This window comes from Phoxinus phoxinus, assembly GCF_949152265.1.
Source record: "Phoxinus phoxinus genome assembly, chromosome: 1".
NCBI classification, from domain to species: Eukaryota; Metazoa; Chordata; class Actinopteri; order Cypriniformes; family Leuciscidae; genus Phoxinus; species Phoxinus phoxinus.
The window spans coordinates 33,910,933-33,937,877 of record NC_136876.1 but is presented as its reverse complement, the minus strand read 5'-3'; the positions used below and the strand labels follow the sequence as shown (position 1 = coordinate 33,937,877).

The 26,945-nt window shown below is 42.5% G+C and overlaps 2 protein-coding genes across 4 annotated transcripts; both read left to right on the top strand.

Annotated features, from left to right (window-relative positions):
* Positions 1–780: 780 nt before the first annotated feature.
* Positions 781–6,486, top strand: LOC307007043 (cytochrome P450 3A40-like). Of its 3 annotated transcripts, XM_079628670.1 has the most exons (14): positions 781–893; positions 1,428–1,525; positions 1,686–1,779; positions 1,895–1,947; positions 2,569–2,668; positions 2,842–2,961; positions 3,306–3,391; positions 3,607–3,755; positions 3,890–4,014; positions 4,095–4,179; positions 4,260–4,420; positions 4,530–4,756; positions 5,425–5,587; positions 5,716–6,486. In XM_079628670.1, the coding sequence occupies exons 2-14, from the start codon at positions 1,458–1,460 to the stop codon at positions 5,797–5,799; spliced, it is 1,515 nt and encodes a 504-aa protein (XP_079484796.1). In that variant the 5' UTR covers positions 781–893; positions 1,428–1,457; the 3' UTR covers positions 5,800–6,486. The 3 variants fall into 3 exon arrangements, 2 of the variants coding, with proteins under 2 accessions (XP_079484796.1, XP_079484795.1); XR_013799564.1 differs by lacking the exon at positions 781–893 and having other exon boundaries at positions 1,361–1,525; positions 4,530–4,674; positions 5,716–6,457; XM_079628669.1 differs by lacking the exon at positions 781–893 and having other exon boundaries at positions 1,361–1,525.
* A 677-nt stretch (positions 6,487–7,163) lies between these two features.
* On the top strand, positions 7,164–26,402 carry LOC307007035 (cytochrome P450 3A30-like). Its single transcript, XM_079628658.1, is given in 14 exon segments — positions 7,164–7,258; positions 18,099–18,192; positions 18,313–18,365; positions 18,678–18,777; positions 18,859–18,978; positions 19,170–19,255; positions 19,456–19,604; positions 19,679–19,800; positions 25,068–25,155; positions 25,236–25,325; positions 25,328–25,389; positions 25,510–25,736; positions 25,897–26,059; positions 26,165–26,402. Coding segments are annotated over 14 exon segments (1,518 nt in total). The 5' UTR covers positions 7,164–7,190; the 3' UTR covers positions 26,261–26,402.
* Positions 26,403–26,945: the final 543 nt, after the last annotated feature.

Sequence of the window (26,945 nt, the reverse complement as noted above, 5' to 3'; positions counted from 1 at the left end):
TGAGTGTAGGAACCCATTACCCAGTTACGCATTATTTCCACATCTGCATAGTTGACGACTACAGCAATTTACTAGAAGTTTAATAAGACGCGTTTGTATCAGGTTTGTATCCATGTTTTCCGCCAAAATAAAAGCTTGATGCAGTTTCCGCCAAAATAAAAGATCACATGCTTATCTCTTTCAAGTATAGAAATTAGTACATAACTAATTATGAAAGTTTCCTTTATTTTTCAGTGCATTTGTTTTACAATTGTTTTATGGCTATTAGGCTACTGTCATGAGATTAATATTATAACTATTATTATGTAGTGTAATGTAGACAGATACTGTTACTAAAAGAGGTTTGATTTTTTCTTTGTTTAATTTGCACACTTAATATATGGGTTGGAGCTTTTAATTTTGAACTCTCAAACTGCACCAGATTGATGAATTTCACATAAAAATGCACAAAATTTTCTTACGGGGGGGGGGGGGGGCATGCCCCCGAACCCCCCTAGAGGGACAGAGGTCCTCACCACAGCTTTATAAAAGATCCAATGCAGCTTATAGCTTGTGTTTTGGATGCATCACTGTGGAGGATAGTTCAATTGTATTAATAAATTACAATTTTGTACTTATTTCATCTGTTAACTCTCTTTTTTTCCTACTCACTTATTATGGCATTAGTGGTTTTAATGAATAGGTGTTGAACAAAAACATATTCAAGGGCGTGCAAAGATGGGTGGTGTTTATGATCATATGTAATCGTGGGCCAGTCTGGGCCAAAATGCCCGGGCCGATTTTTTGTCCCAGTCCAGCCCTGACCCCCGTCAATTATTCACTGCAGAAAGTGAAAGTAGCTATACATCTGACGCTGAATAACATTCGATGAGAGCTATAACGTGCTGATAACGGTAGGCCTATACAACGGTCTTAATTTATTTTCTTAATATTTCTCTTATGGCCCATAAGTATTGAAAAATGAGAAGAAGTATTTCGTGTTAAACAAGTTTTTTTTTTTTTTATGAGCTCGTCGGTGGTGATGCGCTTTAAAATTATTGCGGGGCAAATTAATTGTAGGCTAATATTAATTTAATAATATAATTAGTAGTAATAATAACAATAATATAATACATTAATTTGAAATGTCAAATCCTCTTGATAAGGGCGATATAGCCGCTGATCATCTTGATCGCCGTCTATCGGCGCATTGAGCATTGCGTGTATAAACTGTCTATCGAAACAACCTGGCACGGGGCCTATCGTCGGGCCTATATTTAACATTTTACAAAGTAAAAATAAGGGTCAAACGTGTCATACCCTGGCGATGTAATAGGAGCTATTCCTTATTTGGTCGCCCTGCGCACCTGTAAACCACGCCCACTTCCTGATTATGCGCCGTCTGACGTGAATAAAACCAACAGCATCTGTGTGTGCAACTGTATTAGGAAGAGACTGAAGACTTCGGCTGACTTACAATGATTGACCTCCCGTCTCTGTCTGTGACCTGGACCCTGGTGGTTCTGGTCATAACTCTCCTGTTTATGTGAGTATTGAACAACAAAAGCAGGTCAAAGTAACTATCAGTGTTAGCCTAGCTATAGATTTTAGTAGCTAAAGTAGGCTATCTATCTGTATTTAATGTAGGCTATCTCATTTTTTCTCACGTGTTTCATTTGATATCTCTGTAATATATCACACTGTAGGTATGGTGTCTGGCCACATGGATTTTTCAACAAATTGGGAATTCCAGGACCAAGACCTTGGCCTTTCGTTGGCACATTTCTCTCATACACTAAAGTTAGTAATTCACTATGTAATTTATTTAGAAGAATATAGGAATATGTATTAAAATAATGCTGGAGCAATACGACACAATACGACTTTCATTGAATGTCTATAAAATGTATTTTAGGGTTTTTACAATTTTGACATGGAGTGTGCTAAGAAGTATGGCAAAGTTTGGGGGTGAGTCTCAGTTATACATTTACTGTGTTAAAATAATCTGATGAAAAGCTTTACTGTTATATCTGTCATTAATATGTAATAACATTTTATGTAATACTCAAGTTCAGGGCAGCTCTGATGGCTAAATGATGTGGAAGCTAGATGATAGTCTCTTATGATAATTTAAGGCTGCATTTATTTAATCAAAAAATACATGGTAATTTTGTACAAATAGTGTATAAAAAATTTAATCACTGCTTTCTATTTTAGTATATTTTATGTAATTCATTCCTTTGATATCAAAGCTGAATTTTAAGCACCATTACTCCAGTCTTCACTGTCATATCATCCTTCAGATCATTTGCTGCTCAAGTAGCATTTCTCATTATTATCAAGGATTTTATTATAAGTATTTCTATTGATAAATGGAAAGTTCCAGCGAACAGCATTTATTCAAAATCGAAATCTTTTATTATGTAAGATTATAAATGTCTTTACTGCCACTTTTGATCAATGTAATGCATCCTTGCTGAATAAATGTTTTTTGTTTTCATATTGACCCAAAACATTTTGAATGGTATTGTAGGTATTTGCCTGGATCACTGTGAATACAAACTAATCTATATTCCTTCCATTGCTCAGGATTTATGATGGAAGACTCCCAACACTGATGGTCACTGACCTGGAAATGATCAAAACCGTTATGGTGAAAGAATGTTATTCTACCTTCACTAACAGAAGGGTAAGATGCATGTAAAGCGCTTTGAGTGTCGGGAAAAGCGCTATATAAATGTAATGAATTATTATTATTATGCTCACCTTCACAGTTATCCAGAAAGTTCCATAATGGCAGGAAACTGAGGATTCCTTTTGCACCCCAGTAAAAATCGTTTATTTTTTCCGTGATTTGTGCAGGAAACAAATGCAGACCTGGCCGGCCCCTTTGCTGATGGAATAACTTTAACTAAAGATGAGCAATGGAAGAGAATCCGTGGTTCACTCTCTCCGTATTTCACAAGTGGTCGACTGAAAGAGGTAAAGAACGGGATAGTTCTCTCAAACATGAAAATTTGAATAATTGACTCACCTTCGTGTTGTTCTAAACCTGAATGACTTGTTCTCTTTTTCTCTGTTTTACAAAAGAAGATGCAGTGAATGAGAATTGTTTTTTTTGTTTTGTTTTTTATAAAAATGGGGTCCAGTATTGTTCCACAGATTTGGAACAAAGTTCTAGTCTCTCTGTAATCCTTTTTTTAAATTAAAATGTTTTCATTGCCAATACCTTTTATTATATACTATTATAAAATATTTATGTTATACTGTACTTGTTGCTCACATGAGACTTGCGTAACTAACACTTATTTTTAAATCCGTTTCAGATATTTCCAATAGCTGTGACGCATGCAGATCGTTTTATTAAAAATATGCAAAAGCGAGACCACGAGCAGCCAGTGAAAATAAAAGAGTATGTTACATCTTTCTTTAAAGTGCAAATGTAAAACATAAAGAGCATTCACTGTCAATCATGAACTTAACTAAAGCATTTACAGCAAAACATTCACTAAATGATTATCATTAGAATATTTCTTTCTAGTTGTTTTGTGTATCAATGAAAACCACATGTAATTATGTGTAAATTATCTCTTTAATAAAAAAAAAACGATTCTATTTTTATTCCAGAGTTGTCGCTCCATACAGTTTGGATGTCGTCGCCAGCTCCTCCTTTAGCGTTGACATCGACTCCATAAACAATCCAGATGATCCTTTCGTTACTAACATCAAGAAGTTTTTCCAGTTCAGTCTGTTAAGTCCTCTTATTCTGATTCAAAGTATGTCGTTTGTATAATAAAAATTGCTTTCGCTGTTAATTTGCATTCTAAATCAGTTTTCTGTCCTTTTTACATGATAAAATAATTGCAGTTTTAAGATCTCAAAAAACAAAATACTTTTGTTATTATTTCAGCATTATTTCCCTCCGTTGCTAATCTTTTGGGGAAAATGGGTATACGGCTTTTTTCAAGTTCGTCTATGGATTTTTTCTACAATACCCTGAGAAAGATTAAGGATGGGCACAGCAAGAAATCAGATGTATGTTTGTCACGATTTCACTTTTCAACTACAGTTTCAGATTTTGAAGAGTTGTTGATTTTAACTTCGTTTTTAATCAGGGTCGGGTAGATTTTCTCAAGCTCATGATCCAGAGTCAAATATCTGATGATCAAGCTAAGGACACCAGTGACCAACCAGTAAAAGGTTTGAGAGACAGTACAGATTTTACACATTCAAATGCTCATGAACTTGTTTTCAACTGTGCTGTTTTGTGAATTTGACAGGATTAACAGACCATGAGATTCTCTCCCAGTCCCTCATTTTCATCCTTGGAGGTTATGACACTACAAGCACCACTCTCACTTTCCTCCTCTATAATCTTACTACTAATCCAGACTGCCTGGAAAAGCTGGTTGGGGAGATCGACACAAACTTCCCTCCTGATGTGAGCGCACCGGCTTCTACTCTGGTCACAGGTTTTGTGTAAAGAATCTGAAGCACATTTAGAGTTGATCCATATGCATTGGACATATCTTGTTTTTTTTATTCTTCAGTCTCCCATCACATACGATGCATTGATGAAAATGGATTACTTGGAAATGGCCATCAACGAATCAATGCGACTCCTTCCCACTGCCCCACGCTTAGAAAGGGTCTGTAAGAAGACCATAGAGATCAATGGGGTGACGATACCGAAAGGTACTCTGGTTGGAATTCCTACATATGTTTTATGTCGTGACCCGCAGCTCTGGGATTCTCCTGACGAGTTCAGGCCGGAGAGGTGATGTGATTCATCTATCAGACAGTATTGAATCAGACATGTTTCCATCCAAAGCTGCGAACTTGCGCACTAAATTGAAATATCGCATACAACATTTGCAAGTAAAGCAGTGTTTCCATCCAATGTGTTCAAGACAAAAAAAATTGTTACTTTCTTGGAGTTTGCTGCAAAATATCTGTATGTAATAAAAATGTAAGTTGCTGCTATCGAGGAAGCCACTGTGGTGCTTTTCCCTACATCATAAATGACTTGCATTTCAGAGCGTGCAGAAGAAATGCAGTAAACATTGTCATATTCGGATGCTGATGTTTGAGATTTTGTGCAATGAAATTTATCCGCTGGTTAGTCAGTTATCCAATCCAAATTATTATTATTTTTGCATATTGAGGCATTTATTCGATAAATGTGCTTTTATCGTAGTTTGCATGTCTTCTTATTGAATTAAAAATGTATCTGCTTCAATTAAACATAAGTTTTTCTTTAATGCACATTTTTAGAATTTATGCACGTTAGCGTTTCCAAAATGCGATATTACAACAACAAAAAAAGCACATAAAAGTAGGTGGATGGAAACTGAGCTACTGATGCTTTCTGAACATTTTCTTCACAGCCACATATATTCTCACTGCAGTTTTTCTCACATTTGTCTCTACAATATTTATCTGCAGGTTCAGCCCAGAGAGTAAATCCGAGGTTAATCAGTACGCTTTCATGCCTTTTGGACTCGGGCCTCGAAATTGCATTGGAATGAGATTTGCCCTAATGATCATGAAACTTCTTGTTGTGAAGCTTCTTCAGAACTTCACTGTGGAAACAAGTAAAGAGACACAGGTTGGTACATTGAATTCACTGTCATCATATAGAGACAATCAGGAATGTGTGGCAGACTGTGCTTTGCCTCTAAATTTAACACACATTTACAAATGCACAATTCTTTATGTTCTCTTGTTTATTTTCAGATCCCTCTAGAGCTGAATGTTATGTTTCAGCCGAAGGTTCCCATCACACTGAAGTTTATTCCAAGATCTCACAAGGAAAAATAATAATTATAATGCAGAATATATCAATATAATTCTGTATAACATTTTATACAAAGATATATAGCATTAGAAAAACTGCATACATAATTGTTTTATTTTAAATTTCATACATCTGCTTTTATGTATGCTAAACGTCTCAATGTTTAGTATTCACCTTTTACCACCTTTGGGATTTATGGTGCTCATGATTTGCTGGGCCTTGAGCTCTTCCTGATTAATTCCTGTTTTATACAGTTTGGAATGGAAACAAATACATTATTAAAAATTAATTATTTTACACATTTAATTATATAACAAATTATAAGCAATGAATGTAATGTGTTATTATTGTAGCTGTAAAAGACAAGTGTTCATTTGTTATGCAATCACTAAAGCAAAAATCTGATTAGGGATTTTAGTTTTGAGGACAAAATTTACCAAATAAAAATACTGTAATTTAAGAGGGTTTAAACTGGATGTTAGAAACCAGCGTACAAAGCCAAAGCTAGAGCAAACGCTTTAAGTAGACTTTTGACATGACAATCCTCCTGTGTGACAACTAGCCCTGGTCTCATATATAATATTGTGTAATTATGCTCATATGATATGGTAACCACACAAATTGTAAACAATTGTTCTGGACTTTAGCTATATTTTAGATGTATTGTATAAAGCGCTATATAAATAAAAGTGACTTGATTCCCTCATTTTAAATAGGTTCTACTAGTAGCAACACCATACATTCTGTCAATTATTCTGTAAACACTAAAATTGTCTGTCACTGATGACTGTTACAAAGGGCTGTTATGCAACGATCGTATCAATATTACCGGTACTAAATGTGATTGGAAGCTGAGCAAACACACACCTGGAGTGCCCTCTGTACATAGTTACAATTCACCAATAGTGAGGAAGTCTACAGAGTGGCGCACAATTGAGAGACTTTTCTTGTTAATAATCAAGATTTGATTTGTTTAGCCTACGAAACTCTCATATCCAAACTCTGGCAACACCATATCGAGTGAGAGGTATCAATTTGTTGGTGAATACCTCTTATTATGTTTTTAATAGATTCAACTCCAAAACAATCCCTAGATACAGAAACTAACATTTGCAGTCCAGCAACCTTGTCCCACCACTACTCATGAAACAGATCGATGTCTTTCACCTTCTCATTTTGTCCAATGGGTGTCACTGTAAACTGTAAAAAAAAAAACAGTTCATGTTATTGTGTGCAGTTTTATGTAGTCGCAGACGCAGATACGTAAATAAGTGTCATAAACTGTCGATGTATTCCTTATTTGGTCGCCCTGCGCACCTGTGAACCACGCCCACTTTCTGATCATGCGCCGTCTGACGTGAATAAAACCAACCAGTGTGCAACTTAGGAGACTGAAGACTTCGGCTGACTTACAATGATTGACCTCCCATCTCTGTCTGTGACCTGGACCCTTGTGGTTCTGGTCATAACTCTCCTGTTTATGTAAGTATTTAAGAAAATGTCATAAACGTTCGTTGCTTAATTGTACATCTTCATTCAGATTTACTGAAAATTAGGTGTTTTGGTCATTGTGTTTAGTTGCATTTATCCCAAAATGGGCGACGTTGTTTACAAGCAGTAGGAGTCATTAACTTCTTTATTTTAATTTGCTTAATAAAAACCTGTAAAAGATAGACACGTTTGTAGTGCATTTTCAACGTGTTAATTGCTACGAAAACAATTAGCCTACAGTTGAGGATCCTCAGTCGTCATAGTTCAACCCTTGCCAAAATTAACCATGGTTTACTAGTACAAATAATAATAATAAATAAATAACACACAGGCACAACCGTGGTTTTAAAATAATTTACCAAAATCTAAAGTAGCTAGTCTAGCTACCAAATATGGTTAGTGTATACACTTTGTAGGTACTGAAGCTTCCAGTGCACTTATAAAAAGTATAAAGGCACTGTTAGGTTTAGTCATCGTAAACATATTTAAACATTATGAACATATATACAGTATTTTGAATAATATGAATAAATATCAACTGAATTTACAAACATACTAATCTAGCAGTGACGTATTGCACTTACAGGCATGTACCTTGGGGGACATTTAACTGTTTAAGAGGGAAATTAAGCATAGAGTTAGTTCTGGTAGTTTATCTTAGTCCAGGGGCCTGTTTCAATAAAGAGGTTCAACCAACTCTGAGTTAAAACTTGAACTCTGAGTTGACTTACACTGAGATGGGAAACTCTTGAGTTCTCTTACGTAGAGTTCTCTCGTACTGCGTCGAAAGACGCTACGGGAAAGATTTCTTTTTCGAGATTGAAGCCTAAAAATTAATCCTTAATTTTGTAAAATATGTAAAACGCTTTTCTGTAGCATACAACCTTAGGCGGAGCAAATCGCGCGCCCATTGGCTGCTCCGCCAGAAAAGCACAGCCTATGCGAGGCCAGTGACGCTTGACGAATGAGGATGCTTCGCGCCCTCTGCGTCACCTCCCGCCGAAACGGGCGTGGTCTAGGCCTATAAATACGAGCATAGCTGTCTTCCACTCTGATTTTCTATTCTTCACGAAGCTACACGCATCGTAGGACTGGATTCGAGCCGCCACAGCCGTCTGATACAAGCACCTCAGCAGGACGAGCCCTTTACCTGAAGCCGCTGGTCTTCGCCGCCTTCAGCCGCCGTTCCCTGCTGCGCTTCTCCGGCGTGGAATATCCTTTCATTCTTTGTGTGTGTTTTGTGTATGTGTTCGCCGCTGCGTCACACATTTTTTCTCATCACAAAAGAGCAACGAGTGTCTTTATAAAGATGCCTCGTGAATCCTGCGGCTCCTGCCGAGCCGCGCTCATCGACGGGGACCACCACGTGTTGTGTGTTTCCTGCTTGGGCGAGGAACATGCAGCTATCGCTCTCGGTGATGGCGGCTGCCATCACTGTGACATGATGCCCATCGCGACTCTGCGGACTCGCCTTGCATCATTCACGGAAGCTGCTCTACCACCCCCTGTAGCGTCGCACCGTAAAAAGCGCCGCGCTCAGCGGGTCCCGGAACCTCCCTCCACGAGGAGCTCGCCGCCGCTAGCTCCTCTCACCGCTTCGTTGGAATCGCTCACCGACGGACAACGGCCGCAGCCCGCCGCCTTGTCCGTCATGGACGACGACCAGCAAGCCGTATCTGAGGGGGATGACGACTGCTGTTCGCTTCTCGCTTCGGGAAGTGAGGGATGGGCGAGCTCCATGGACCTCCCCTCCCCCGCTGTTCCGGAACGCCGAGGAGGGAAGATCAGCATCGAGGCAGAGCTGATGCGTCTGCTCTCACAGGCCGTGTCGAGCCTCGGCCTCGATTGGTCGACGCCCGAACAGCCTGCTTTCAACCGGCTGGATGGCTACTTCCTCTCTGGAGACCGCGCTTCGCCCCCCTCCAGACACGCCCCGTTTCTTCCTGAGCTTCATGGAGAGGTGGCGAAATCCTGGAAGGCGCCTTTTTCAGCCAGGGTATTCGCTGAGGTACAGAAGACATCGCAGGCCATGAAACATTTCCTGCCGAAGCGCTCCAGTTCCGCAACAGGCCGCCCTAAACAGCCGTCTGTCCGAACTCAGCAGCGCCCCGCCGCGCCAGCCCAGCAGCAACAGGCCCGAGAGAGACCACGGTCTCGCTCTGCCGGACGCCGCCCACCGCCGGTCCTCGGCCTAAGATCTCACTCAAGCCCGAGGCCTCGGCCCAATCCTAGCCCTGCTAGGAAAAAGACGGTGTTCGGGTCCCGCTGCGGCCGGACTTCCACCAAAGATTCCCGCTTGTACAGCCCTAAGTTCCGTGTTTGTACCAGTGTATTCAGCAGCCAACAAACCGGCCGTAAAGCCCGTTTGCCTGCACACAAACGCCGTTTTCACGGCGACCCAGATAAATCTAAAAAAGAGTTTTAATTTCTGGTGTTCCGGCCACGGCCGATGGTGTAATGTGTGTAACTGCAATGCCCACCCAGTGCCCATTCATTCACACAAGCACAGCCCCGTACAACACAGGGTTTGCACACATAAAATTGACTCATGTCGATTGTGCTTTACATGTAGTGATCGTGCCCACTGTCCAGTGCCCACAACCACTACACACTGCACGTTTCGCGGTTTCTGTAAAAACGAAACCAACGAACGGTCAGTCAGTTCACAAACACAGTATTCCCGGTGTTATAGATGTGCCCGCTACCACGCGCCCACATTTATTCACAAACATAACGAGCCCTACGGGGCTTGCCCCGCACGCTCTCTCTCAACTCAGAGAGTTGAGCGCGCGCGGGATGCACACTGTGTTAAACATGCCCCCCGCCTCAGACGCCACGGCGTCCATGTTACAGCACACGGTTGCTCTCGTGTCGCCGCCATTTCGCGACCAGGGCCCAGATTACATTCAACCCCTAGTCACGCGTGCAGATGCATGGGAAAGACTTCCCGGGGTCTCAGAATGGGTGCTAGACACTAAAAAGAGGCTATTCGCTACAGTTTTATCGACGCCCTCCCCGTTACACGGCGAGAGTCGAATCCACGGTAAAAGCAGAAGTAGCACATCTACTTCGAGCCGAAATAGCGAAGCTATTGAGCAAAGGGGCCATAGAGCCTTTATCTCAAGCTCAGAGCGAAGGGGGTCTGTACAGCAGATATTTCCTGGTACCGAAGAAAGACGGGGGTCTCAGACCCATTTTAGATCTGAGGCATCTGAACAAAGCGCTAACAAAGCGAAAGTTCAGAATGCTCACGACCAGAAAAATCCTCGCGCAGATTCGCCGAGGAGACTGGTTTATGGCAATAGTTCTGAAAGACGCGTATTTTCCAAGCGGCAACCTCCCCGTCTCTCTCTTGAAACCAACACGGAAGTGAATTAAACGGCAATTCATCGACTGGCCGCTTGAGGCTGGCTGCAGAAGGGAGTCAAATCTGTATCTCCCGCATGTTAAAATGCCCAACTTTACAGCAGAAAAAAACATGTTTACAGCCTGGTTCTCTCTGTGGCTTTGGTCTATACAGCTAATTTTTCCCTTCATAACAACTGTGAGGGGGGTGCATTTTTTTATAACTCACCCGTTTAGTTGATTAATATTTAAAGTTCTGCAAAATTAAGGGTGTGTCCACTTTTGAGTGACAGGTGGATTCCCGCTGATGTAAATGCTAGCCGGTTAGCCGTCACTTCACCTCAGCAAATTCCAGCTGCTGAACTTGCCATTTCTGCCGTGTTTGTGCTTTTTTTCGGGATTATTTCATATAATTTAAAACACCCATTACCTCGCCCATGGCTTTGGATTCCGCCGCTGTCGTCGAGTGTCGCTCGAGAGAAAAACCAGGGCTGTATTCCAGTGGTTTTCCTCGGTGAACATGCACTAACGTTAATGGATGTCTGACAATTTCGTTGCTTTTTGGAGTTTTCAGATTTAAAAACGTCTATAGATACAAAGGCTACACTCGTTCTGCGGTGCCGTTGCTCTGGAACAGATTATGCTTATGTACCGTCAGATGAAATCCTGCAGGTGTGTTTCTCCGTCCATGCAATAAATGCACATCCTTGAATGAGCGCAGATTTCTAGCGCATTTACTTGAACTTCATAGGTAATATATCTATGTTTTGACCCATTTGAGAATTGAGATGCGGGCAAAATCAGAATTTAAAATTGACTGAATAATAAAGCTCTCTACGAACTTGACGAGCGATGCCGCGCTGACGGACCATAGATAGACTGTAATAAAAGAGTGACTGACATGTATGCACATAATCACGGTCACACACACTCTCAGAGTAATATTGTAAAGTTACTGCATAATACATTTTCAACTAGCAGAATAGCTGTACAGAATCACGATACACAGTCTCACTTGTAGCTATGTCTTTTAATTATTATAATATTTCGAAGGGCAAAAACAGGACCTTTTAATTGGCATTCTGATTTTAATCATCAACTGTCACTTTAGCGCGAGCCCCTGTGCAGTCGCAGACTTGGTACTGTGTGAGTAGCATATAGCATTAGCTCCCAAGCCTGAGCTAACTCCATAACGTCGCGCTAGGTGGGCGTGGTTTCAGATAGCCAGGCTCCTCAGCTCCGCCTCTTTGCCCATATTCTGTTATCCGGGAGTGACGAGCGGTGACGCGAGGCCAAGATGGCGACGGCCGGCTCCGCCCACTTTAGGCTTCAAAAATGCTCTTCAGAAACCTATGGGTGACGTCACGGACACTACGTCCATATTTTTTTACAGTCTATGGTATTTTCACATACAAATTGTGTCACGTCACAGGCGATTTTTTAGATTCGCCTTCGAGGGCCGGGCATATCAGTACACAGTCCTGCCATTCGGCCTGTCCCTAGCACCTCGTACATCTACAGAGTGGTCTCTACACACACAGACAGTGCGCCTGTTGTGGAAAACGTTCGGCAGAGCGGAAATAGACCTGTTCGCAAACTAGGAAAACGCTCACTGCCCCGAATTCTTTTCAAAGAGCGTGAACGCGCTGGCCAGAGTCTGGCCCCGCCGTCCGCTCTATGCTTTTCCTCCTGTCTCACTCCTGCCTCAGGTGCTGGAGCGAATCAGGGAAAGCGGATGCTCAGTGCTACTTGTTGCTCCGTACTGGACGAATCAACCTTGGTTCCCAGTTTTGATGCGGCTGAAGTGTACTGCCCCGTGGCCGATTCCAGTGAGGAGGGACCTCCTCTCGCAGGCCAAGGGCTCGATTTTGCATCCTCACCCAGATCGCTGGTCCCTACATGTGTGGGCCATAAACGGGTACCCGCTAACCTCCCACAGGGAGTGTTAGACACGATCGAGCAGGCTAGGGCCCCGTCTACTAGACGGCTCTACGCTTCCAAATGGTCTGTGTTTTCTGGTTGGTGTTCAGACCAAGGTCTGTCACCCCTTCAGTGCGGGGAAACAGAGATTCTCTCCTTCCTGCAGGAGCTATTGGATAAGGGTAGAACCCCATCCACGCTCAAAGTCTATGTGGCAGCCATATCAGCGTTCGTTAATCCAACGCTTGGCCGTTCACTGGGCAGAAACGACCTGGTGGTCCGTTTCCTTAGAGGAGCCAGGAGGTTAAATCCTCCAAGGCCTCCTTCAGTCCCCTTTTGGGAACTTTCTACGGTGTTGAACGCTATGAAAGGGGCCCCTTTCGAGCCTATTCACTCAGTTGACATGAAGCACCTGTCTTTCAAGACCGTGTTTCTTTTGGCTCTTGCTTCAGTGAGGCGTGTGGGGGATTTGCAAGCACTCTCAGTCAGAGCGTCTTGTATGGAGTTCGGGCCTAACGACTCTGTAGTCGTGTTGAAACCGAAGCATGGGTACGTACCTAAGTCCCTCAACACACCGTTCAGGGCTCAGGTCATCTCCCTGTCGGCTCTGCCGGCCTCTGAGGACGGAAATAGCTCCCTTTGCCCAGTCAAGGCATTAAGAGCTTATGTGTCCCGCTCCGCTGTTTTTCGAAAGACGGAGCAGCTCTTTGTTTCGTTCAGTGGACGCTCTAATGGGCGAGCCGCGACGAAACAGAGTCTGTCTCGATGGGTAGTGGACGCCATTGCGCTGGCCTACGCATCTAGAGGTTTGGAATGCCCACTGGGCATCAGAGCACATTCTACGAGAGACATGGCCTCTTCGTGGGCTTGGTATAGCGGGATCTCGTTGCAAGATATCTGTATGGCGGCAGGCTGGGCCTCCCCGTCTACATTTATAAGGTTCTATAACCTAGAGGTTCCTGCGTTGCAGGCTAAACTGCTCTCGGTCTAGAAGACTATGTATGGTGTTCCTGCCCCGTGCTGCGGCCCAGGTCACTCCAATGTTTTAAGCATCACTCACTGACAATGTGTCCCATGAGCATGCTATGACCCCTCATATATATCTATTATTTACATATATATGTTATTATGCCCTTAGGGGCGCTATTATAAAGGGATGATGCTAATTCTAGCCGCTCTCCTTATACATTCTTGGTGTAGGCGCTTGTATGCCAGGGCGCGCGCGCCCTCGGGTGTCTGTGTTGGTCCAAGAGCACGCACGGCGTGTTACGGGGATTCCCGTAGCATCTTTCGACGCAGTACGAGAGAACTCTACGTAAGAGAACGTACTCGGTTACTAACATAACCTCGGTTCTCTCTAGGAGAGGGAACGAGTACTGCGTCTCAGGCCGTGCGTGCCCACGCTGCGTCGCTTCAGTGACGAAAATCAGAGTGGAAGACAGCTATGCTCGTATTTATAGGCCTAGACCACGCCCGTTTCGGCGGGAGGTGACGCAGAGGGCGCGAAGCGTCCTCATTGGTCAAGCGTCACTGGCCTCGCATAGGCTGTGCTTTTCTGGCGGAGCAGCCAATGGGCACGCGATTTGCTCCGCCTAAGGTTGTATGCTACAGAAAAGCGTTTTACATATTTTACAAAATTAAGGATTAATTTTTAGGCTTCAATCTCGAAAAAGAAATCTTTCCCGTAGCGTCTTTCGACGCAGTACTCGTTCCCTCTCCTAGAGAGAACCGAGGTTACGTTAGTAACCGAGTACGTTTTCGGTTTCAGATCAGCTGAAATTAGTTAGTTCAATCAACTCTAAGTTGACTGACTCTGAGTTAAGCACGTGCACCACAACTATAAAAAGCCATTATCAATGGAGCCCAGATATTATGAGTCACCATGGCAACAGCGCCAGACACAAAGAGGAATTACTGTTATACAGTGTTGGGTGTAATTAATTACCAAGTAATCTAAACATTGTAATTTAATTAAAGGGATTACTCTTATTTAATTTAAAATAAAATATGATGTGTTATTCTGTGTAAAACTATAGTGGATTTAACATACATTTTTAAAAGGTATATTTTGAATGTAACCTTCTCCCTCTACACACTTTGGTCAATTCAAGAATAATTCATGCAATTGTATATTGTTAATTTGAAAGCATTAGAAGTGCAGTTTCTTGTCTCTCCTCATTGTATTGTTCAAGTGGTTGAGGTTGATATGGGACTTAGTAATTAATAATTAGTAGACCAATACTTTCTAAAGATAGTAATTATTACATTAATCTAATTACACTGTTGAAGATGTCATTTGTAGGTAGTAATTAATAACAATTTTAGAGTAGGCTAACTGTTATAGTGTCAGGTGAAACTGGAAGAACAGTTATTCAACCTAATTTTAATTTCCATGAAGGCTAGGTGCTATCCTGCAGGCATTTAAAAGAATGTGGCAGCAGCTGAAAAAAAAAATATATAAAACCATAATTCAATCAGGTAAGGCTTGAGCATATCATGGGTGTAGGCTATCTGACTTTACAAACATAACTAAATAGCATGCAGTGTCTAGCAGTGCAGCAGCATTTTTGGCTTCATCAGAGCCAGTCACTCCCGGAGATCCAAGGGCCTTCATAAAATGTATGAGGTCTATTTGTTATTTTTTATATAGGGTATTTTTGATATTTCCATTTATTTTACTTTGGTTGGGTTTTTCGTTGGTCCCAATAGATTCTGATATCTGTTGGGACTAATATCTATCTAGAGACTAATATCTGTCTTTTGGAGCCTCCTGTCCCAACAGAACCCCAGACAGTTGTAAGTTGCCTACTCAATACACCAGAAATTATGACAAATAGTGTTATAAAGTGTACAAATGCTCATCTTCACAGGATGATGGGTATGAAGAAACCGTTTCTGCACTACAGAGAGGCCTACAGGGTAATGTTAATATTATGTGTCTACACATCAGACAATCTACACATTCACATTTGTATGTGGCGTAGCCTTTAGAATTGAAGTTTATATTTAAGTATAAACGGACATTCTTATCCCCCAAGTGATTTTCAGTAAATGCCACAGTTTAATTCTGTAGAATTTGTTTAGAACTACATGATGTAACTCTAATGTACTGTATTTTCAGTTGCCAGTTAAGGAGTTATATATACTTCATCTTATTAATTTCTTTTTTAAAACAGCGGAAAAAACAGCAATAAATAAATGTACAGAAAGAATGAATGAGGTGTTTAAACACCGCTTCCTCTTTAAAAAAGGGGAGGAGACCGCAAGAAACTCTGGGTTTACCGAAGAAAACCTGCTCCCGACCAGGTTAGGTTCACAGAGTAAGTTGCCATGGTAACTGACTCTGAGTATAAGTTACCCCTCTTTCAGAAACGGGCTTGACTTACTCTGCTTTCTCGGGTTTGACATACCTCCCATTCTGAAACGGAAAACCCAGAGTTTCCCTCATTTCAGGGTTAACATACTCAGAGTTTTCACTTAACCTCCTTTCTGAAACAGGCCCCAGCTCGCATCAGCTGACTCTCAGCTAATCCACGTCTACCTATAGGAATACAACACCTATCACAGCATCCATATAAATAAGCTCCTTCAGTATTATCAGCAGCTATTTTTCAGTAGCGAATTACCCTCCTCCATCCCCCAGCTCCTACTCTCTCCAGTCAGGATTTTGGCATTCTGATTTCCCTTTGAATCAGACTAAATTCTCAAATTATGTTGTACATTAAAATTTTGAATTAATGATAGTACAGTAGTACAGGTCCTGGAGGGTTGGCAGGGGAGCACCAATAATCCTCTTAGCAGCCTGGACTGTCCGCTGTAACCTTCTGATGTCTGATTTGGTAGCAGTTATAGAAGTGCATAGAACAGTCTTAATGACGGCTGAGTAGAACTGTGTCAGCACAGCTCCTGTTGCAGGTTGAACTTCCTTAGCCGGCGATGTCTTGTACTTGATGTTCCTCATGCCTGTCAAGACTGACACTCGACTGTTGGATGAAAACTCTTTTTCAGTTTTACAGCACCTTCATAAGTTAAATAAATACCTAAAAAGCAGAAACACGCCATGTGCAGTTTTTATTCATAATTTTGTAGAAGTAGAACTAAAAAGTCTTGCTGAATCTTTTGTAGAAAAGGTAAATCACCAACTTGTTCCAATCAAAATATTTTTAATATTTTAAAAAATATTAAAATGTCGTTATTACGACTTCCCAACTCGTAATACAAAATTCTGAGAATGCACCATAAACCCACTTGAATGTTATGATTTGTACAGAGTTGCATTTTTATTTTAGTTTTCAACATAAATATATTGTTACTTTATTTATTGAAAAGTGTCTTAACGTCTTCTACAGAAAATTACATAAATGTAGTTGAAATTTCATGCAGTGATAGGTCAGGTTTGGGGACCACACAATTTTGTCTCTGCTTTTTGCGGATGATGTTGTCGTGCTGGACCCATCAGACCAGGAGCTTCAGCATGCACTGGGGCGGTTTGCAGCCGAGTGTGAAGCGGCTGGGATGAGAATCAGCACCTCCAAATCCGAGGCCATGGTTCTCAGTCGGAAAAAGGTGGCCTGCCCACTTCAGGTTGGTGGAGAGTTCCTGCCTCAAGTGGAGGAGTTCAAGTATCTTGGGGTTTTGTTCACGAGTGAGGGAACGATGGAACGGGAGATTGACAGACGGATCGGTGGAGCTTCTGCAGTAATGTAGTGGTGAAGAAGGAGCTGAGTCGCAAGGCGAAGCTCTCGATTTACCGGTCAATCTACGTTCCTACTCTCACCTATGGCCATGAGCTGTGGGTCATGACCGAAAGGAAAAGATCCCGGATACAGGCGGCCGAAATGAGCTTTCTCCGCAGGGTGGCTGGGCGATCCCTTAGAGATAGGGTGAGAAGCTCGGTCACTCGGGAGGAGCTCAGAGTAGAGCCTCTTTTCCTCCACATCGAGAGGGGTCAGCTGAGGTGGCTCGGGCATCTGTTCCGGATGCCTCCTGAACGCCTTCCCGGGGAGGTGTTCCGGGAACGTCCCACCGGGAGGAGACCCCGGGGAAGACCTAGGACACGCTGGAGGGATTATGTCTCCCGGCTGGCCTGGGAACGCTTCGGTGTCCCACTGGAAGAGCTGGATAAAGTGTCTGGGGAGAGGGAAGTCTGGGCATCTCTGCTTAAACTGCTGCCCCCGCGAAACGGCCCCAAATAAGCGGAAGAAGATGGATGGATGGATAGATAGCTCGGATTATTTTATACAGTTCTAGAAAAACACATTAATTGAGAGACTGTATGAAGTATGTACTTCATCATACAACAGAAATCTAAATGTGATTTTAAAAGGGTGATAACCATAAATCAAGTCAAGTCATGTACATTGTAGATTGTTTCAAAGCGGCTTTACGGTGATAAACGGATAATTTAAGGTAACCGAGATTGTTAAAAAATGCCTAACAAAAAATGCTTCCTTCCTGTCCCAGTTTGAGGGTTAAAAAAAATCTTGTCACCCTAATCTATATCTGTGTCTCATTTTAGTTCGTATTTGTTTGTAGTGTTATAATTGCATAATTTATCACACTGTAGGTATGGTGTCTGGCCTCATGGATTTTTCAACAAACTGGGAATTCCAGGACCAAGACCTTGGCCTTTCGTTGGCACACTTCTCTCATACACTAAAGTAAGTATTTCATTATGTAACTGTTTTAGAATAATGTAGGAAGGTTTAATCATGTTAGAGATTTTTGTTTTTTAATCTCTCATTGAATAATTATCTACTGTATATGCAACTGTATTTTAGGGATTGTGCAATTTTGATATGGAGTGTGCTAAAAAGTATGGAAAAGTTTGGGGGTGAGTCTCAGTTATACATTTACCGTGTTAACATCAAAGTGATAATACTTATCTTATTAATTCATATTTGTATATAAAATAGTTGTCATTACAGCTATATATACATCAATACAGTGGGATGAAATGTGATTTTACTCTGTAGTTTCTTCATTTATATTGTATATATATATATATCTAAATGTAATTATACATTTATAATTATCTATATAATTGTAATCTATAAACTAATTGTAGAAACAACGCCATCTATTATTTTATTATTTCCTTGGTTCACTGTTAATGCAAACTAAATGTATTCCTTCCATTGCTCAGGATTTATGATGGAAGACTCCCAATACTGATGGTCACTGACCTGGAAATTATCAAAACCGTTATGGTGAAAGAATGTTATTCTATATTCACTAACAGAAGGGTAAGCTCACAAACACCGTTTTGTACAACAGAAGTGTTATAATGGCAGTTCAGATTAAGTAAAGGTCATAATTCTGTACAGATTAGAAAAACAGACCTGGCTGGCCCCTTTGGTGACGGCATAATTATGGTTCGAGATGAGCAATGGAAGAGAATCCGCAGTTCTCTCTCCCCGTATTTCACAAGTGGACGACTGAAGGAGGTATAGAACAAGCTCATAATATGGGCTGTTTGTATCATATATTGGAGTCTAGTCCCAGTATACTTTACATAACAGTAAAAACAATCAGTCGTCTAGAGATTAAAATAGAAATGAGGCAAAGCCCAATTCATTTTATTATATTCGTGTTGCTCTTATGACATTTACGTAACTAACACTTAAACCTGTTTCAGATGTTTCCCATAGCTGTGACACATGCTGAACGCTTTATTAAAAATATGCAAAAGCGAGACCACGAGCAGCCAGTGAAAATAAAAGAGTATGTTACATCTGTCTTTAAATAAAGTTTATAACTTGAACAAATAATAAAGCATTCGCTGTCAATCATGAACTTAAGTGAAGTTTTTACTGCAAAACTTTATTCAATTTCTAGTTGTTTTGTTTATCAATGAAAACCACATGTAATGTGTAAATGATCTCTTTAATAAAAATAAAAAAAACTACTCTATTTAATTCCAGAGTTGTCGCTCCATACAGTTTGGATGTCGTCGCCAGCTCCTCCTTTAGCGTTGACATCGACTCCATAAACAATCCAGATGATCCTTTCGTTACTAACATCAAGAAGTTTGTCCAGTTCAATGTCTTCAATCCTCTCTTTCTGCTAATACGTATGTCGTTGTTTATATAATAATCATGGAAAATGAAAAGAGAAACAAATAATGAATACATTTTCTTATTTCAGTTATGTTTCCCTCTTTTGCAATTCTTTTGAGCAAATTGGGGATAAGTCTTTTGTCGAGGTCGTCTATGGATTTTTTCTACAGTGCCCTTAGAAAGATTAAGGATGAGCGCAAGGAATCAGATGTATGTTAGTATTTCACTTTTCAACACTCTTAAAAATAAAGGTTCCAATAGGATGTTCCCTTTCGGCTAGCTTACGCTATGGGAAAACTCCTTTTCTCGAGAATACTGAAGCAATTTTTTCAAAACGCAGTGTGGCTGCACCGCAGACACATATGAGCGCGAGCGCGGTCATTGGCTGTGCTGCGGCAACTGCAAGAACCTATGGCAAGGCGGCTTAGATGCAGGAACCAATCAGGGCACTTCGCGCCCTGACACGTCAGAGCCCGCCAGAATGGGCGTGGTCCATAACTATAAAGGGACCAGACCTTGCCTAGGAAATCCAGGTTAATCTCCTTCAGCGAACTCACCACTTTGCTGACCTCCGGAAGCAAGAAGCTTGCCGCCGTCATAAAGCCTCCAGCGGAACACGCAGCTGCATCGCAGTTCTAAGGATGCCCCGCCCATCGCCGTCTTCAGCCCGCGTTTTCTGCTGTGCCATCCGGCGCACTATATCCTTTCAAACGCAAGTGTGTTCGACACACTTTTCTAAAAGAGAAATTTTCCGAGGCGTTGCAAGTGCCTCACTTCGTCTGTGCCTCGTGTAGAGGCCCTCTCACCGGTGGAGACCACCATATCCTTTGCGCTTCCTGTCTGGGCCGTGACCACGCGGAAGCTGCACTCACCAAGGGTGGCTGCCCTGAGTGTGACGTGATGGACCTCTCCACCCTGCGGGATCGTCTGGCTGGATTCTCCGACGACAACCCTGCACCACCCGCCCTATCTTTCCCTTTGCTCGAGCCGCGCAAAAAGAAGTGCCGTTCACAAAGAATGCCAGAGCGGACGGAAACAAGCAAACACACGCCGGGCCAGTCCCACGTGCCTCACTCTCTCCCGAGGAATCCCCCTCGCCGGTCCTGTTCACACAGGCAGGTCAACGCCCCTTTCTGCGAGCAGCGGGTCTCGTCTCTTTCGGGGGTTTGGACGAGAAGAGGAAAAGGATGGCAGTTTTTCCATCGCTGCATCCGACTGCGACGAGTGGACGGGCTCCGTCTCCGGCCCCGCCCCAAGCCAGCGCGAGAACGAGCATCGACGCGGAACTTCTTCGCGTGCTGACCAGGGCCGTCGAAGATCTTGGGCTCGAGTGGTCTTCGCCTGAGGAGCCTTCACGCAGCAGGCTTGATGAGTGGTTCCTGCAGGGGCACCGTCAGGCCCCTCAGTAGAGACCCGCCCCCTTCTTCCCAGAAGTTCACAACGAACTGACTAAGGCATGGAAGGCGCCTTACTCAGCTCGCTTGAAGCCTTCAATCTCTTCAGCGCTCTTCTCTGTCGACGGCGCTAGAGAAAAAGGCTACGAGGCAATCCCTCCCCTCGAGGAGGCGGTGGCCGCTCACCTCTGTCCGCCCACTGCTGCAGGATGGAAGGCTAAAGCGTTGCACCCGTCTAAACCCTGCCGCGCCACTTCAGCTCTTGCTAGCCGCGCATACACCGCCGCTGGTCAAGCTGCTTCGGCGCTCCACACCATGGCTGTACTCCAGGTGTTTCAGGCTAAACTTCTCCGCTCAATGGACGAGTCTAGCCCGGATCCGGAGGCGTTCAGAGATCTGCGTTGTGCCACAGATCTACGAGCTACAAAGTCGACAGCCCAGGCGATTGGTCAAAACATAGCGAGCCTGACGGTGCTTGAGCGGCACCTTTGGCTGAACTTGACCGACATGAAGGATGCAGACAGGGCGGCATTTCTGGACTCCCCTATCTCCACCAGTGGTCTGTTCGGCACGGCTCTCAAGGGCTTCGCGGAGATATATCGTGGCTCAGAAGGCGTCACAAGCCATGCGTCACTTCCTCCCGAAACGCTCCAGCTCTGCTTCAAGTCGCCCTAGGAAGGCGCCACCTCAGCAGGTAAAGCCAGCGCCCATGGTCTCTCAGCCCCACCCAGTGGCTGAAGTCCATCACTGCTCTCGCTCAGCTAAGCACCAGCAGTTCACGGCGAGACGGGGACCCCGGCCCAGGATTGCGCTGGACCCCGAGCCTTGGAAGCCTTCCTAGCTGTGAGAAGAAAAAGGGAGAATTTGAGTCCCACCGAGGCCAGACTAATCTCCAAAAGACTTCTCAAACATTTCCCAGTCCCCTCCTATTAGGCGGCTGGTAATGTCTATATTGCAGTAAATGGGTCGGTTTTAAAACATGCACACCTGCAAACAAACGCCGTTTTTACGGTGACACAAAGCACGAAAAGAGCTATTTTCTGTCTGTCACATAATAATAATAATAATAATAATTCATCACATTTAAATAGCGCTTTTCTGGACACTCAAAGCGCTTTACATACAAGGGGGGAATCTCCTCAACCACCACCAATGTGCAGCATCCACCTGGAGGTCACGTGCCCACTGTAATGTATGCACCCCTACACAAGCACTGTCCCCACAGTAAATGTCTCTCCAGCTCACGCTGTGAATGTAGATCATGTGCCCACGACAAAGTGTGCACCACTACACATAAGCACTGTACCGACAGTTTCAAACCCCCCTCCAACTCACGCTGGAAGTCTAATGACTGTAGTTCGCACGCCGACAATAATGTGCACGCCCCTACACACAAACACGGGTCCAAACCTCCTTCCGGACAGTATACCGTATATACAGTTTCAATGGAGGGCTAAATCTAAAATATCTTAAACTGTGTTCCGAAGATGAACGGAGGTCTTACGGGCTTAGAACGACATGAGGGTGAGTCATTAATGACATTATTTTCATTTTTGCCCCCCCCCCCCCCCCCCCCCCCCCCAAAATCGAATTGAAACTTGATGTTTGTCTATAATGATAAAACTTATGTTTATTGTCCTAAAAATTACAATAACTACTTTTCGCCAAAAATCGAAGTTACGACCTTCTGCCTTAGTACGGCAGAGTACTACTCTTAGGCACTGTGCCCACGGTTTCAAGCCCACCCCCAGCTCACGCTGGAAGTTTAACGACTGTAGTTTGCACGCCCACAATGAAGTGTGCACCCCTACACACAAACACAGGTCGAAACCTCCCCCCGTCCAGCACGGGAGAAATAACAAATGTAGATTGTGTGCCCACTATAAAATGCGCACCACTACACATAAAAACTGTTCCCACAGTTATGCCATACTAAGGCAAAAGACCTTAACTCACCAGAGTGTGAAACTGAGCAAAATGACTTTAAAGTAATTTTAATGTCCTGACAATTGAGTTATAGGTATAATATTGTAATTTGCACATTTTGCAGTGTATACCTGTATTAAAGGGTTAGTTCACCCAAAAATGAAAATAATGTCATTAATGACTCACCCTCATGTCGTTCTAAGCCCGTAAGACCTCCGTTCATCTTCGGAACACAGTTTAAGATATTTTAGATTTAGTCCGAGAGCTTTCTGTCCGTCCATTGAAACTGTATATACAGTATACTGTCCATGTCCATAAAGGTAATAAAAATATCATCAAAGTAGTCCATGTGACATCAGTGGGTTAGTTAGAAGTTTTTGAAGCATCGAAAATACTTTTTGGTCCAAAAATAACACAAAATAAGACTTTATTCAGCATTGTATTCTCTCCCGGGTCTGTTGTCAATCTGCGTTCAGGACTCCGCAGTGACGCAAGACGCTGATGACGTGTTATCTGGTGCGCCCGAGCTTCGTTTACAGTCTGAGGGAGACGCACGCTATATTCAAGCTATTCTACATTGTTTGCGTGGATATCATTTTTTTAATGGTGCGTAAATGTGCATGTCGCGGATGAGACACTTTTACAGCGTGCGTTTCCCTCAGTCTATAAATGAAGCTCGGGCGCACCAGATAACACGTCATCAGCGTCTTACGCCATCAGCGTAACTGTGAAGGATTGACAACAGACCCGGGTGAGAATACAATGCTGAATAAAGTCTTATTTTGTGTTATTTTTGGACCAAAAAGTATTTTCGATGCTTCAAAAACTTCTAACTAACCCACTGATGTCACATGGACTACTGTGATGATGTTTGTATTACCTTTATGGACATGGACAGTATACCGTATATACAGTTTCAATGGAGGGCTAAATCTAAAATATCTTAAACTGTGTTCCGAAGATGAACGGAGGTCTTACGGGCTTAGAACGACATGAGGGTGAGTCATTAATGACATTATTTTCATTTTTGGCCCCCCCCCCCCAAAAAAAAATCGAATTGAAACTTGATGTTTGTCTATAATGATAAAACTTATGTTTATTGTCCTAAAAATTACAATAACTACTTTTCGCCAAAAATCGAAGTTACGACCTTCTGCCTTAGTACGGCAGAGTACTACTCTTAGGCACTGTGCCCACGGTTTCAAGCCCACCCCCAGCTCACGCTGGAAGTTTAACGACTGTAGTTTGCACGCCCACAATGAAGTGTGCACCCCTACACACAAACACAGGTCGAAACCTCCCCCCGTCCAGCACGGGAGAAATAACAAATGTAGATTGTGTGCCCACTATGAAGTACGCACCACTACACAAAAACTGTTCCCACAATATCAGTTATTCCCCTTGGTCTGACGAGAGATGTGAGAAAGGGTGTCCTTATATTATGACTCATACTTTACTCTTTTTGAGTCTCAGGCAGCTGCCTTGGCTATAGTAGGAGCAAAGTTAGCACGCACGTCGTTTTGAAGGGGGTTCCCATAGCGTAAGCTAGCCTTACGCAATACGAGAGACCTCTCGAAAGGGACCTACTCGGTTACTAACGTAACCTCAGTTCCCTGAGATGAGGGAATGAGTATTGCGTAACCTGCCGTGCTACTGTGCTGTGATCTGGGATCGCTTCAGTCGATTAACCTGGATTTCCAAGGCGAGGTCTGGTCCCTTTATAGTTGTGGACCACGCCCATTCTAAGCCGCCTCGCCATAGGTTCGTGGTCACCACGCTCGCGCTCATATGTGTCTGCTGTGCAGCTACACTGTGTTTTGAAAAAATTGCTTCGGTATTCTCAAGAAAAAGAATCTTCGCATAGCGTATGCTAGCCTTACACAATACTCGTTCCCTCATCTCAGGGAACTGAGGTTACGTTAGTAACCTAGTAGTTTTCGTAGAGATGCAATAGAAGAACCAGTTCAGGTTCCCCAAAGAACCTTTCAGTGAACAGTTCTTAAAATAACCTTTTTTTTTTTCTTAGCATGAAGAACTTTGGTAAAGGTTCTTTATGGAACCATAGAGTCCAATAAAGAACCTTTATTTTTAAGAGTATAGTCACTCTCACTGTTGTTTAGATCTGGCAGTGATGGTGATGCCGTTGTTTTTAATCAGGGTCGGGTAGATTTTCTCAAGCTCATGATCCAGAGTCAAATATCTGATGATCAAGCTAAGGACACCACAAGTGACCAACCAGTAAAAGGTTTGAGAGACAGTACAGATTTTACACATTCAAATGCTCATGAACTTGTTTTCAACTGTGCTGTTTTGTGAATTTGACAGGATTAACAGACCATGAGATTCTCTCCCAGTCCCTCGTTTTCATCCTTGGAGGTTATGAGACTACAAGCACCACTCTCACTTTCCTCCTCTTACTACTAATCCAGACTGCCTGGAAAAGCTGGTTGGGGAGATCGACACAAACTTCCCTCCTGATGTGAGCGCACCAGCTTCTACTCTGGTCACAGGTTTTGTGTAAAGAATCTGAAGCACATCTGAAGCACATTTAGAGTTGAACCATATACATTGGACATATCTTGTTTTTTTTATTCTTCAGTCTCCCATCACATACGATGCATTGATGAAAATGGATTACTTGGAAATGGCCATCAACGAATCAATGCGTCTCCTTCCCACTGCCCCACGCTTAGAGAGGTCCTGCAAGAAGACTGTGGAGATCAATGGGGTGACGATACCAAAAGACACTCTGGTTGGAATTCCTACATATGTTTTATGTCGTGACCCGCAGCTCTGGGATTCTCCTGATGAGTTCAGGCCGGAGAGGTGATGTGATTCTGATGTTAACATTTCTTTCACTGCCACAATTTTTCTCACTTCAGTTTTTCTCACATAATGGATCTTATAGCATGTGATTTATGCAGTTTACTGAACCACAAGCCAAATTTAAGCTAGAATTGCTTAACTGAAAGTCTCTCAAACGCAGGTTCAGCCCAGAGAGTAAATCCGAGGTTAACCAGTACGCTTTCTTGCCTTTTGGACTTGGACCTCGAAATTGCATTGGAATGAGATTTGCCCTAATGATCATGAAACTTCTTGTTGTGAAGCTTCTTCAGAACTTCACTGTGGAAACATGTAAAGAGACACAGGTTGATACATTGACTGTCATTATTTAGAGTTCGTATACATGAGGTATGTCAAACAGATGCTTTTCTTCTTGAATTAATTAATCTTTTTCTCTTGTTTATTTTCAGATCCCTCTAGAGCTGAATGTTGTTTTTCAGCCGAAGGTTCCCGTCACACTGAAGTTCATACCAAGATCTCACAAGAAAAAATACATATTTTCATAACATCAGAATTATTTTACCACATAAAATGTGCCCATGAGAGAAATACTTTCTGTGAAAATGGGCAGTTTGCTATTCATTGCACCCAGAAAGCCCATAATACTGAATCCAGTGTCTTGAATTGCAGTTGGAAATGAAGACTGAACAGGAAGAAATTGTTTGTTTTCTTGCCACTTACAGTCTTAATTGAGCACCCATGCCCTGGAAAACCACAAGTATAAAACAAACAGTACCTAAAAAAAATCAGAATTGCCAGTTTTGCCAAAATGGAGTATACATTTAATTACACTAACCCTAATCTATTCATATTGATGTTCTATTTTTAGATTTCTGGCAACATTTATGACTAACACATTTACTAACAAATTTACTGTTATAAAAATTAAGTTGATTTAATTAGATATAATAGGACTCTCTTCAAAGGGTTATTTATATCCACTTAATCAAATAAAATAATTAATATTTTGTTAGATAATACACATATAATGTTTTAGCTGCTGTTGGATAACTGAATATTTTCAGTTGACCTCAGCACTGAATGTGATGTAACCAGCTGTAATTCCAATTTACAGTAAAGCCTTCTTCCTCTTTTCATCTTTACAAATGTTCTTGTCTTTCTGTGACATGTGATAAGTTGCATGTGCAACATTGAGTAAACTAAATGCTTTTCAGCATTGTTGGGAAAATA